The sequence below is a fragment of the Neofelis nebulosa genome, chromosome 5 (assembly GCF_028018385.1).
Source record: "Neofelis nebulosa isolate mNeoNeb1 chromosome 5, mNeoNeb1.pri, whole genome shotgun sequence".
In the NCBI taxonomy this organism is placed as follows: domain Eukaryota; kingdom Metazoa; phylum Chordata; class Mammalia; order Carnivora; family Felidae; genus Neofelis; species Neofelis nebulosa.
This window is the reverse complement of record NC_080786.1, coordinates 88,399,185-88,413,663: the sequence shown is the minus strand read 5'-3', so window position 1 is coordinate 88,413,663 and position 14,479 is coordinate 88,399,185. Positions and strand designations below refer to the sequence as shown.

Here is a 14,479-nt window from a genome sequence, read left to right as displayed (position 1 = left end):
ATTACCTTGTTATTACTGATTTAAAGATAAGGAAACTGAATCTCAGAGCTAGGTTAGATTTACTTGACTAACGTTTCACTAATAGTAAATAGCAGAACCAAAAATTAAGAAGGGGTCTTTAAGCTTCAAATTCTACTAAGCCCACTCTTCAATAATGCTTTGTGATTTAGCCATAAGGAGTATTAAGACCATGAGGTTTTTAATTTATTATATGTTTAATAAACAATTGACCAAATGGCTTCCAAATTCAAGTGCAAACTTAGGCAAGAATAACCATCCAACAATTCCTGATCAAAAACTCTCAGCAAAGTAGGAATTGAAATGAACTTCCTCAAACTGATAAAAGAGTTTCTATGAAAAGCCTATAGCTAACATCATATTTAACAAAGACTGCTTTGCCCTAAGATCAGGAACTAGGCAAGATGTCTGCTCTCTCCACTTCTATTTCATTTTGTACTGGAGGTTCTAACCAATGCAATAAACCAAGAAAAAGAAATAAGGCATTCAGATTGGAAAAGAAGAATAAAACTGTCTTTATTCAAAGATGACAAGAACATCTTTGTAGAAAATTATAAGGAATCTACAGAAGAGCTACCAGGTGAAATAAATGAGTTAAGAAAGGCTGTAGGATACAAGCTCAATATACAAAAATAAATTGTACTTCTTGTGTATATTAGCAACAAACAATTAAAAACTGAAAATGTTTTAAAATGTCATTTACAAAATAAAAAATATGAAACACTTAGAAATAATTGATATAAGATATATAAACCTGTATACTAAAAAAAAAAAAAAAAAAACAAACCCAAAATATTGCTGAGAGAAATTAAAGAAGACTGAAATAAGTGGAAAAACACTGCGTTCATGGTTCAAGAGACTCGAGACTGGTAAGAAGTCATTCTCCCCAAATTGCCTGATGGATTCAACTAAATTGCAACAAAATTCCAGAAGGCTTTGTAGAAACTGACAACCTTATCCTAAGATTTATATGGAAATGCCAACTAGAATAACCAAACAACTTTGAAAAAGAACAAAGTTGGAAGACTTATACTTTCTGACTTTAAGATTTATTATGAAGATATAGTAATCAAGACAGTGCAGTGTTGGTATAAAGATAGACAAACCAATTTGATGTAACAAAACAGGGTCCTTACTATACACATACATTTATGATCAGCTGATTTTAGAGAAAGGTGCAAAGGCTATTCAATAGACAAAGGATAGTCTTTTATTCTTATTTTTTGTTGAAGTATAATTGACATACAACATCGTTTTAGCTTCAGGTGTACATCATAGTAATTCAATATTTTTATACATTACAAAATTATCCCCATAAGTCTAGTAACCATCTGTCTCCACACAAAGTTATTACAATATTATTGACTATATTCCCTATGCTGTACATTTCATCCCATGACTTATTTATTTGATAATTGGAAGTTTTTTATCTCTTAATCCCTTTCACCTATTTTGATCACCCCCAATTCTTACTTGTTCTGGCAACCATCAGTTTGTTTCCTATACAAGTCTATTTATGTTTTGTTTTTTCATTTGTTTTGTTTTTTAGATTCCACACATAAGTGAAATCATATGGTATTTGTCTTTCTCTGTGATTTATTTCACTTAGTATAATACCCTCTAGATTCATCCATATTGTCACAAATGGCAAGATTTCATTCTTTTTTTTTATGGCTGATTAATATTCCATTGTGTATGTGTGTGTATATGTATGTACATATATCACATCTTCTTTATACATTCATCTAGAGATGGACATATGGACATTTAGGTTTCTTCTATGTCTTGGCTATTGTAATTAATGCTGCAGTGAACACAGGGGTACATAGAGCTTTTTAGTGTAAAGGATAGTCTTTGAAATAAATGGCACTGGAAAGAATTGAGTATCCACTGCAAAAAACAAAACAAAACAATTTCTGGTACATATTTTGCACCATATTCAATAAAAAATTAACTCAAAATGGATTATATGCCTAAATGTAGGAGCTTAAACTATAAAACTTCTGAGAAAATATAGGAGAAAATATTTGCAACCTCGGGTTAGGGAAGATCTTGGATATGATACCAAAAGCATGATCCATAAAAGAAAAAGTTGATAAACTGGACTTTATCAAAGTTAAGAACATCTGCTATTTGAAAGTTATTGTTAAAAGAATGAAAAGAGAAGCCACAGACTGGAAGAAATTATTTATAAACCAAATGTAAAAGGCTTATATCCAGAATATATAAAGAAATCTCAAACTTCAATAAGAAAACAAATAACCTAATGAAAATATGGGCAAAAGATTTGAACAAACATTTCACCAAAGAAGGTACACAGGGGGCATATAAGCACATGAGAAGATGTTCTGCATTACTACATTACATCATTATAGTTATGCAAATTAACATCAAAATAAGCTGCCATGACGCACCTATTAGAATAGCAAAAATTAGAAAGACTGTCCATATCAAGTGTTGCCAATGATGTGAAGTACCTGGAACTCTCCTGTACTGCTTCTGGGGGTGAAAAACAGTACAACCATTTTGGAAAACCCTCTTGCAATTTCCCAAAAAGTTAAAAACATATGCCTACCATTCCACTTCTAGGTATTTACCCAAGATAAATGAAAGCATATGTCCATACAAAGACTTGTACGAGAATATCATAGCAGCTTTGTATGTACTAGACCAAAACTGAAAACCCTAATGTTTATCAACTGGTGAATGAATAAACAAATTGTGGTATAATCCAAACAATGAATTACTATTCAGCAATAGAAAAGAATTAACTTCTAATGCATGAAACAACATGAATAAGAAGCAAAATAGTTATGGTAAGTGAAATAAACCAGACCTCCCTCCCAAAATAGACCATACTGTTTGATTCCATTTACAGAAAATTCTAGAGAATGCAAACTAATCTATGACATAAAGCAGGTTAGTGGTGGGGTGGATTGAATGGTGGCCTCCAAAAGATATGTCCACATCTCAATTCCCAGAATTATTAATTTACTTGGAAAAAGGGTCTTGGCAGATATAATTAAGAATCTTGAGATAAGGGGGCACCTGGGTGGCTCAGTCGGGTAAGTGTCCAACTTCGGTTCAGGTCATGATCTTTTTGGTTCATGAGTTCGAGCCCTGTGGCGATCTCAGTGCTGACTGCTGGGAGCCTGGAGTCTGCTTCGGATTCTGTTTCTCCCTCTCTCTCTGTCCCTCGCACTTAGTCTCTCTCTCTCTCTCTCTCAAAAATAAATAAACATTTAAAAAATAATCTTGAGATAAGGAGATCATTGTGGATTATCCAGGTGGGATTTTTTTAAAGTTTATTTATTTATCAAAAAAAATTTTTTAATGTTTATATTTGAGAGAGAGACAAAGCATTAGGGGTTGGGGCAGAGACTGAGGGAAACACAGAATCTGAAGCAGGCTCCAGGCTCTGAACTGTCAGCACAGAGCCTGCTGCAGGGCTTGAACTCCCAAACTGCGAGTTCATGACCTGAGCCAAAGTCGGACACTTAACCGACTGAACCACCCAGGCACCCCTATTTATTTTGAGAGAGAGAGAGAGAGAGAGAGAGAGAGAGAGCACAGTATGGGAGGGGCAGAGAAAGAGGGGGAGAGAGAAAATCCCAAACAGGCTCTGCTCTGTCAGTGCAGAGTCCGACACGGGGCTTGATATCAGGAACCACGAGATCATGATCTAAGCTAAAATCCAGAGTCAGGCGCTTAACTGACTGAGCCGCCCAGGCACTTCTCTAGGTGGGATTTTAATTTAATGTCAAGTGTCCTCATAAGAGGAAGACAGAGGAAAATTTGAGACAGAAGAAAGGAAGACCCCGAGAAGAGGTCAAAATGTGACCACAGAGGCAGAGATTATAATAACTGGGCACAAATCAAAGAAAAGTCAAAGATACCAGAAGCTGAAAGAAACAAAAAATGGCTTATCCCCTAGAGCCTCTAGAGAGCGTGGCCCTGCTGCCACCTTGATCTCAGACTTCTGGCCCCCAGAACTATGAGGGAATAAACTTCTATTTTAAGTCACTCATTGTGTGTAATTGTTATGGTAACCTCAGGACACCAATACAAGAGGTTCCCTGGATATGGGACAGCAGTGGAGAGAGGGAAAGTGGGAAAGAGAGATTAGCAACAGACCAGAGTAAACACCTGAGAATGATAAATATTCTCATTATTATGATAGAGGTGATGTTTCATGGGAATACACAAATCAAAACTTATAAAATTATATGCTTAAAAATGTATATTTTAAGTCCATTGCACATTAACAAGCTGTTAAAAAGAGGGGTGCCTGGGTGGCTCAGTCTGTTGAGCACCCAACTTCGGCTCAGGTCATGATCTCTCAGTTTGTGAGTTCGAGCCCCGCGTCGGCTCTGTGCTGACAGCTCAGAGCCTGGAGCCTGCTTCGGATTCTGTGTCTCCCCGTCTATCGGTCCCTCCTATGCTCATGTGTTGTCTCTCTCTGTCAATAATAAATAAATGTTAAAAACAACAACAAAGCTGTTAAAAAGAAAAAAGACATCATGGGTCTAAAACAAGACTCCACTTGCAATATTCTGACTTCTTCTGAGTAGTCCACATAACATTGAGACATGGTGCGTTCTCAGGAAACTGATCATAAGATGAAACCCCACCATGTGAAGCCCAGCTGAATAACCTCAGAATATTAGCATTGGGAGAACTGACATTCAAAGATACCAAGTATTGCTACGTGCAAGAAAAAATATTCTCATCTTATATGAACTCCATTAGAACTGAGACAGATCCTGGTACAAAGAACTTTGGTATAAAGTGTTGTCCACAGATAAAATAGCTGTTGGAGGAGCTAGATCCTGGGAGACCACCTAGGTATTGTAGAGTGGATGCCTCTCTTTGACTCTTTCCTCTGTTGGGTCCTGTTTTTCTTGATTTCTTATCTTTCCAATTCCTGCTTTTTCCCCCTCCTCTGATGTGTTGCTGGAGCATGTGCTTTTTCATAGCTTCCAGAAAAAGAACAGCTAGGACAAAACTGTTTTAAATTTTGCATGTCAGATTCGTCTTTTGGCTGGGGATAAAATTCTAGGCGAAACTAGAAGTACTTCTCTTTAGCCTTTTAGCTTTCAGTGATGTTGAAAACCCTGATGCTATTGTTTTTAGAATCTTCTCTTTGCCCTTAGTGTTATGAAATTTCACAATGATGTGGTTTGTTTGGGGCTTTTATTTTTCCCTTATTGTGCAGGATATTCATGGCATTTTCATTTGGATTCATGTCATCCAATTCTGGGAACTGTCTTGTACATATATATGTATATATATAATGTATGTATTTTTAATATTTTTCCTTCTGGTTTTTAATTCCTTGAATCTTCACTAGCTATATGTTAGACTTCCTGGATTGCTCTTCTAATTTTTGTATTTCTCTCCTATTGTCCATCTTTTGTCCTTTTGTTCTATTTGCCAAGAGTTTACCCTTACTTACCTTCTATAACTTCTTTTGAGTGATTAATTTGAACTATCATATTTTTAATTTCCAAGACATGTTCTTGTTCCCTCAACAGTCCATTTAAAATATAGCATTTGTGTTTCATACAAGCAAGATGATCTCATCTGAGGATTTAATTTTTTTCGAAGTTATTTCCCACCATTTCCTGAATTATGGATTTCCTCAAAATTTTTTCCTGTTTGGTCTTTTTTATTCGCTAGAATCTTTCTTCAAATATCTGCCGATCCTCAGCTGCTAAAATGAGATGTAATGTGTTGTCTCTATATACAATGTGTTGGTGGGAGGATGGATGTGTGTAGATTCCTGGTGAAAGGTTATGTTAGTGACTTGGCTTTACTGTAATTAACAGGATTGTCAACTGAGAATTATTTTGTTGGTGGACCCTCCAAATATATCTGTAGTAATTTTTTTCTGGAGTTGTTCCCCCAAAAAGGATTTTTTTCTTCAGATCTTTCATTCATTTATTTTTAAAAATATTGTCAAATTAATTTTTAAAATTTTTAAAATATTAATTGTCAAATTAGCTAACATACAGTGTATACAGTGTGCTCTTGGTTTCAGGGGTGGTTCATCACTTACATACAACACCCAGTGCTCACCCCAACAAGTTCCTTCCTCAATGCCCATCACCCATTTTCTCCTCTCACCTGCCTCCCCCTAACCCCGCATCAACCCTCAGTATATTCTCTGTATTTAAGAGTCTCTTATGGGTTTGCCTCCCTCTCTGTTTGAAACTATTTTTTCCCCTTCCCTTCCCCCATGATCTTCTGTTAAGTTTTTCAAGTTTCACATGAGTGAAAACATATGATGTCTGCTTTTCTCTGGCTTATTTCACTTAGCATAATACCCTCCAGTTCCATCCACATTGTTACAAATGGCAGTATTTCACTCTTTTTCATTGCCAACTAATATTCCTTTGTATATATAAACCACATCTTCTTTATCCATTCATCAGTCGATGGACATTTGGGCTATTCCCATGATTTGGCTACTGTTGAAAGTGCTGCTATAAACATTGGGGTACATGTGCCCCCTATGAATCAGCACTCCTGTATCCTCCGGATAAATTCCTAGTAGTACTATTGCTGGGTCATAGGGTAGTTCTATTTTTAACTTTTTGAGGAAACTCCATACTGTTTTCCAGAGTGACTATGCCAGTTTGCATTCCCACCAACAGTGCAAGAGGGTTCCCCTTTCTCCACATCCTCGTCAACATCTGTTGTTTCCTGAGTTGTTAATCTTAGCCACTCTGATCAGTGTGAGGTGGTATCTCAATGTGATTTCGATTTGTATTTCCCTGATGATGAGTGACGTTGAGCATCTTTTCATGTGTCTGTTGGCCATCTGGATGTCTTTGGAAAAGGGTCTATTCATGTCTTCTGCCCATTTATTTACTGGATTATTTGTTTTTTGGGTGTTGAGTTTGGTAAATTCTTTATAGATTTTGGCTACTAACCCTTTATCTGGTATGTCATCATTCACAAATATCTTCTCCCATTCTGTCAGTTGCTTTTTAATTTTGTTGTTTCCTTTGCAGTGCAGAAACCCCAAAAAGGATCTTTTAATCTCTTGCCTAAAGAGATAAGCCTGACTGCCAATATTTGGGGAATGGGATAGGGAAAGATGCTGTGAGATCTCGTACTTAAGTATGTAGACTTTAACTTGTTCCTCATTTTCAATTTATCAACTTGTGTTCCTGAATTGGAAACCTCTCTCATTCAATCTCTCCAGTCTTGTAGGGTGGAAAAAGGGTTAGTCACCTAGTTGCATTGTTTGGGGCTTCTTATGTAGACTTTGAGCCAAACTCCTTGCTTTAACATTTTTTTTAATTATCATTTTTAAGTAAGCTCTACGCCCAATGTGGGGCTTGAACTCATGACCCCAAGATCAAGAGTTGTATACTTTACTGACTGAGCCAGACAGGCACCCCCCAAATCCCTCATTTTCAACTCATTGATCAACTGCCTTCCAAAGAACCTAGGTACCATGAAGCCTTTCTAGGGGTTGGAAAGACCAGTTAGCCTTGCCCTTGTCAACGACTCATTTTCAGGAATTTAGGTTTTGGTTTCTTCCTTCATGTAAGCCTGTAAAGATAGGGATAGTATTTGTCACATCGAGTCTGGCCCCAAAGGAATACTTAACAGATGTTTGTGGAAGGTCTAGCTATATGAAGTTAAGCACTAAACTTTGAGCAGTAAGTTATTCATCTACAAAGTTGGAATGGCCATCCCTGACTTTGCAATTTCACAGTGTTACTGTGAACATCAAGTAGTGAAAACATGTGCAAAAGCTTTGTAATATGTAACAATTTCCTGTGTAGCTTGGTTTTCGGGCAAGGAGGGATTTTATGCCACTAGAATACATATTTTACTGGAATTTTCATTTTCATGTATATGAACTTGTCTTTTATATTCCCATCTGGTAGACTCATCTTCTCTTTCTTCTCCCACTATCTTTGCTAAATCACCATTCGGCTTCCAGTCACTGTACTAACTCTAAGGAACTGGAATCCCTCCCAAGTGTAGACTGTGGAGTGATCACACAAAATTGCCTTTCTTTGGAGGAGCACATTGAATAGAAGTTAGCCTTCATCTTAAGGCAATATTTTAAACAAAATTTCATACTTATATAATTAATTAATAAATCCTTTAAGAATTAATCTATAGAAAAAAATTTTTAAAAGAATTAATCTGTAGGGGCGCCTGGGTGGCGCAGTCGGTTAAGCGTCCGACTTCAGCCAGGTCACGATCTCGCGGTCCATGAGTTCGAGCCCCGCGTCAGGCTCTGGGCTGATGGCTCGGAGCCTGGAGCCTGTTTCCGATTCTGTGTCTCCCTCTCTCTCTCTGCCCCTCCCCCGTTCATGCTCTGTCTCTCTCTGTCCCAAAAATAAATAAAAAAACTTTGAAAAAAAAAAAATTAAAAAAAAAAAAAAAAAGAATTAATCTGTAGAAGTTGGTTCATCAAGTACCAGATATTTATAGTTATGAGTAAAGTACTAGAATTACGGAATGAGAAATTCAATACTTTTCTTATTATTTTTGGTGACAAGCAGGCATTAGAGGTGATGTTGGTTACAACTGAAGAGTTCAGGGAATCAATATGTAGATGCCATATCTCACCCAATACACAACCTAAAAATTACTTTCAGGGCTTCAAAACTATCTATTCAAAATGTAATTAATTAGAATATAAATTATGGAGCTTAAATACAAACATTTGACAGAAGGGATAGGGTGGTAAGTGTTATCATCATGGTAAAAAGAAAACAAATCCAAATAAATGGCCAGAACATTGTATTTTTGTCACTACTGCTCTTGGACTTCTTAACACACAATCCTGAAAAGCCAGAAAGAAAGTGCTCATTTAAAACTTTGATCCTTGGGGCGCCTGGGTGGCGCAGTCGGTTAAGCGTCCGACTTCAGCCAGGTCACGATCTCGCGGTCCGTGAGTTCGAGCCCCGCGTCGGGCTCTGGGCTGATGGCTCGGAGCCTGGAGCCTGTTTCCGATTCTGTGTCTCCCTCTCTCTCTGCCCCTCCCCCATTCATGCTCTGTCTCTCTCTGTCCCAAAAATAAATAAAAAACGTTGAAAAAAAAAAAAATAAAATAAAATAAAACTTTGATCCAGGGGCACTTGGGTGGCTCAGTTGGGTTAAGCATCTGACTCTTGGTTTCGGCTCAGGTCATACCTCGAACTTGAGTTCGAGCCCTGCATCAGGCTCTGTGCTGACACTGCAGAGCCTGCTTGGGATTCTCTCTCTCCCTCTCTCTCTCTGCCCCTCCTCTGCTCGCTTGTTCTTTTTCTCTCAAAATAAGTAAACTTAAAAAAAATTTTTTTTTTTAATTTTTTTTTTTTTTTTTTAAACGTTTATTTATTTTTGAGACAGAGAGAGACAGAGCATGAATGGGGGAGGGTCAGAGAGAGGGAGACACAGAATCTGAAACAGGCTCCAGGCTCTGAGCCATCAGCCCAGAGCCCGACGCGGGGCTCGAACTCACATACCGTGAGATCGTGACCTGAGCCGAAGTCGGACGCCCAACCGACTGAGCCACCCAGGCGCCCCTAAAAAAAATTTTTTTAAATAAGTAAGTAAGTAAGTAAATAAATAAATAAATAAATAAAACTTTGACCCCAAAGAAAAAGATACAAATCAGTGGCAACTGCTGCAAAGATTCATTTCTCTGGCTAATTATCAACAACATGTAGGTAAAAAATAAAACAGAAAAGACCTCTAACTCTTGTCTGGTAGATAAGCTGCAGTGAAGTCAAGATGGAGACAAGGTAAAATAATTACCCAAAATTGGTATTATTATTTCACTCTTGTCAAAGAATCAACCCAATATCATGAGATTTCAATTACTTATAAATATATTTTTTTCTTAAGAATTTTTTTTTTTTTTTTTTTTTTAAATTTTAAGTAATTTTTTTTTTTTTTTTAATTTATTTTTGGGACAGAGAGAGACAGAGCATGAACGGGGGAGGGGCAGAGAGAGAGGGAGACACAGAATCGGAAACAGGCTCCAGGCTCTGAGCTGTCAGCCCAGAGCCTGACGCGGGGCTCGAACTCACGGACCGCGAGATCGTGACCTGGCTGAAGTCGGACGCTTAACCGACTGCGCCACCCAGGCGCCCCAAGAATTTTTAAAATCATATTTCAATAATTCTTAAAATGGCTCAACTGAAGGAAATAAATAAGTATTCAAATGGTTCAAAGAATAAAACAAAATCTTGAGTTTAATTTTACATTCTTGCTCTATTTCCAGGCTATCTAAACATTTTAATTTTTAAAACCTTTTATCGAATATACTTCCTTATCTCCCTAAGAGATTCCTGAGGATAAGAATTTAAAGAAAAAAACCCATGTCCCTCTCAAATGAATAGGGGGCTAACTCCTCTAAACACAAACCTTCTATTTCTTTCCTTTCATAAAACAGACAAAGACATTATTGTTCTCTAGTTTTATTATTTTTCAATCTTCCCAACACATGAACTATAACTCATTTTGAGATTTTTCAGTGCATTTCACAGCAAAAATGAACAAGGGAATCATTAAAATGGTTGTACATAAACCAGTTATTCTCTTATAATTTACAATTTGTTGAAAAAATTATTGTTTTGCTGTTTTCATCCTATTAAACCCTTCAATAAAACACAATTTATCAGAGCACAAAGCTTAAACTTCTTATGATGATGCAAGAGACACAGCCACCTACAATGGCTGATGACTAACAGGTATATGTTACACACACTGATTGGAAGACCACATCAGAAGAAACAGAGTAAGGCACCACTCTTGGAAAATTAAGGTAGCTTGCAGTAACAAGTGTTGAGCACCATAAGTAGGTACTCAATAAATACTTGAATGAATGATGAAAGCCATAATTAGCACTATTCTTTTAGTTGCCAGCAATCCTTCAACCTTAATAAAATACTTATTAAAAAAGAAAAGAGATTTGTACCTGAATACAACTTCCTGATAGCTTTTTTCCTAATATCTTTTCACTTCATATTCTTTCTTCGGCATCTGAGTTTCCTTGAGAAGAAAAGAAAACCATACCATACATGCACTCAGCCACATATATAACTTCTGAATTACTGACAAATATGAATAGTTGTTTTAAATTTGAATGGACAGAGGTAAGATGAAGCATACTTATTCAGAGGGATAGCACATAATACTGGATATTAATCTACAAGTGAAAAAAAGGTAAGGAAAAAAAAAGTAACAGTTTTATTTTTTAAATGTTTGCTTTGTTCTTTAATGCCTCGGTTCTTGAGAAAGGCCAAGATCTCATCATATGGACATGAACACATTTAAAAAATTGTCTCTCAAGTGTAACATTTAATAAAACTAGGTATTGAAAAATGTTCTGAAATTTTTCAAGTCAATGTTGTTTTCAAGTATAATAAAATGCTCAGAAGAAAAAATTCTCCATGGTTATAATTCTAATCAATTTATAAATATACTTTTTAAAAGAGAGTTCCAACAGAGGTGGATAATGGATAAGTTCCTCAGACACAGGCACACAGTCTCTTTGAAGGAACAGAATGCCTTGTTACTACAACCTGGTTGATTTTTTTAACACTGATTTCAGGCACAATGGCTGAATCCACTTCTGGGTCATCGTCCTCCTCTTGGGTTTGTTTGTAAGAGCAGTGAATACTTCAGTTACTGACAGAAAGCAAAGCACAAACTCTGAAAGAGACTTCACTCTTTACTATAAAGAAATCAAAATCACTGAGTTCTCACGCTTGTGTGTATCTGCTGCCCCCATGCAAAAATAGGGGATTTAAACCTAACTTTAGGAGCAGGAGCTGGATAAAAGATGAATCATCTAATAATTCACGTGAAAGGTTTTCGGATGATATTGCTCGTATCACATGAACAGGTTGGTGAGAGGCCCGTCGCGCATCTTCAACACTTTGGTCTTGCTGCAGTTCTGTGGTGCCCTAACAGGGACATTCGGGTTTAGCCAGATTCAGTCTGTGCAATCAGGAAGCAGGTTACTCAGTGCAATGACTCCATTCTGGGAGGGTTTAGGGTAAACAGAGAAGAAGTTCATTTGGTCGACTCAGATAGTGTATGTTACTCCACAGGCTGTGTTGCTGGAATTGTTTTCCAAAGGGGCTTATGATAAACCCAGCCATCTCCCTGAAACAAGTAGAAAAATAAATTAAAAGATGATTCCTCTAATATTTTCACAATCAGTAACCAAAACTAGAAGCAACATCTTCACTAAGGTGGAATTCTACTGTCACATACATACATACATACATACATACATACATTTATTTATTTATTTACTTATTTATTTAATTTTTTTCACGTTTACTTATTTTTGAGAGACAGAGACAGAGTGCAAGTGGCGGAGGGGCAGAGAGAGAGGGAGACACAGAATCCGAAGCAGGCTCCAGGCTCTGAGCTGTCAGCACAGGGCCCGACACGGGGCTCAAACTCACGAACCGCGAGATCATAACCTGAGCCGAAGTCAGTGCTTAACCGACTGAGCCATCCAGGCGCCCCATCTACTGTCACATTTAAAAACAAGAGTTTTTGTGATGGAAAAAATCTCTGTGCTTAAGACATCAAATAATGTCTGTGGTTTAGCTAGGATCAGGGGAGAAATTCTGGTCCGGGGGCACCTAGTTGATGCTCCATCACCACTTTATTTGCAGAAGTCATTTGTAGCAATTCTGCCAATTTTGCCAAGACACTGCAGACTTAGCCTCACCCACAGAGTGACAGGCAGCAGGTGGAGCACAAATGGTCATCAAGCTACTAGCTGTTCTCTACTCAACTCTAGTAGTTGAGTATTATTTTCTAGTTCTTTCCCAACTCTACTCCCATTAGTTTTCCCTGGCTCCTGTGAGTAGGATACTGCGAGGAGCAAAGTTAGAGTCAGAGAATGAACTACAACCAGAGAAGACCAAGTGAGGAAAAGAAACGCATGAAGCCACATACTGGAGTACAGGACTTGACACAGTTGAGGTCAGGGTAGCTAAGAGTAGAGTTCAGTGTTTATGGGACTAGGCAAAATAAGTCAGATCTGAGGGGACCCTGGGTGGCCCAGTGGGTTAAGCGTCTGGCTTTGGCTCAGGTCATGATCTCACAGTTTGTGGGTTCAAGCCCCATGTCGGGCTCTGTGCTGACAGCTCAGAGCCTGGAGCCTCCTTCATGTTCTGTGTCTCCCTCTTTCTCTGTCCCTTCCCTGCTTGTGTGCTTTCTCAACAATAAATAAACATTAAAAAAATAAATAAAATATAAGTCAGATCTGAAACTGTCTTTAACCCATAGATCCTTCAATTTATTTACACTATATATCTCTATCTATCTATCTATCTCTTCTTACTCCAAAAATGACTTAAGACAAGCAATTACTTGGCTCCTAATGACAAGGACTCACTCTCTCTTTGATTGAATTTCATTAAATGATGAATTCTTTTTTTTTTCAATTTTTTGATTTTTTTGTTTTTAAAGTTTAGAGACAGAGAAAGAGTGAGTGGGGGAGGGGCAGAGAGAGAGGGAGAGAGAGAATGTCAAGCAGGATCCACACCGTCAGCATGGAGCCCGATGTAGGGCTTGAACTCATAAACCATGAGATTGATCATGACCTGAGTTGAAACCAAGAGTCGGACGCTTAACCGAGCCACCCAGTGCCCCTCTTTTTTTTTTTTTTTTAAGTTCACTTATTTATTTTAAGAGAGACAGCAGGCATGAGCAAATGGGGGAGAGGTAGAGAGAGAGAGAGAGAATCCCAAGTCGGTTTTGCACTGTCAGTGATGCAGAGCTCAATCCCATGAACCATGAGATCATGACCTGAGCCAAAACCAAGAGTTGGACACATAACCAACTGAGCCACCCAGGCACCCCAGCTCCTTGACTGAATTTTAGTCAGACTCCTTTGAGTTCTCTTCTTGACTAGGCCTCATCCATGGCCTATTGAACCCAGTTTTAGCAAAGAATTTTGATAAGCCAGTTCACTAAGAATCCCCCCTACTCCAAACCCTGATTTCTAAACTCCTCTTCTTCCACCCTTGATATCTAATCAAGTTCCTCCACTTCACCCCCATCCTTGATATTCGACCAAGATTCTCTTTTCCACCCACTCCTTCGCATTTCCACTTGTCCTTGCACTCAGAGTTAAGTATAATACCTCTTCTTTACTACAATAGTTCTGAATGAAGTTTTCCTTGACATTTTTAGTAAGTGTCAGAATAATTTTTCTTTAATAACGGCAACCATTAGGTTGTTTATATTAAGTCACCTGGTTGATAATTCTCAACTCCTATAGTACTGTTTTTGAAAAAGATGTAACCATCACAGAACACTAGATTGACAGTGGCTCTTAATAATATCTGTCCAAGGATACATGAGAAGTAGCAACTTTACATGTCATGTTAGTAGCAAGAATTAGGGTGCCTACCTTTTAAAATCTCATTAATTGTACCTTTTTTAAAAAAGATTTTAAGTAATATCTATACCA

At 37.6% G+C, this 14,479-nt stretch overlaps 1 protein-coding gene across 2 annotated transcripts in view; it reads right to left on the bottom strand.

The window, feature by feature from the left end:
* Positions 1-10,438: 10,438 nt before the first annotated feature.
* The window catches only part of OSBPL11 (oxysterol binding protein like 11), an 88,374-nt gene continuing 84,333 nt past the window's right edge, over positions 10,439-14,479 (bottom strand). For both annotated transcript variants that reach the window (XM_058731076.1, XM_058731075.1), the window contains one exon: positions 10,439-12,147. In XM_058731076.1, coding sequence (XP_058587059.1) covers positions 12,082-12,147 — 66 coding nt within the window. In that variant the 3' untranslated portion in view covers positions 10,439-12,081. The remainder of the gene's footprint in view (positions 12,148-14,479) is intronic.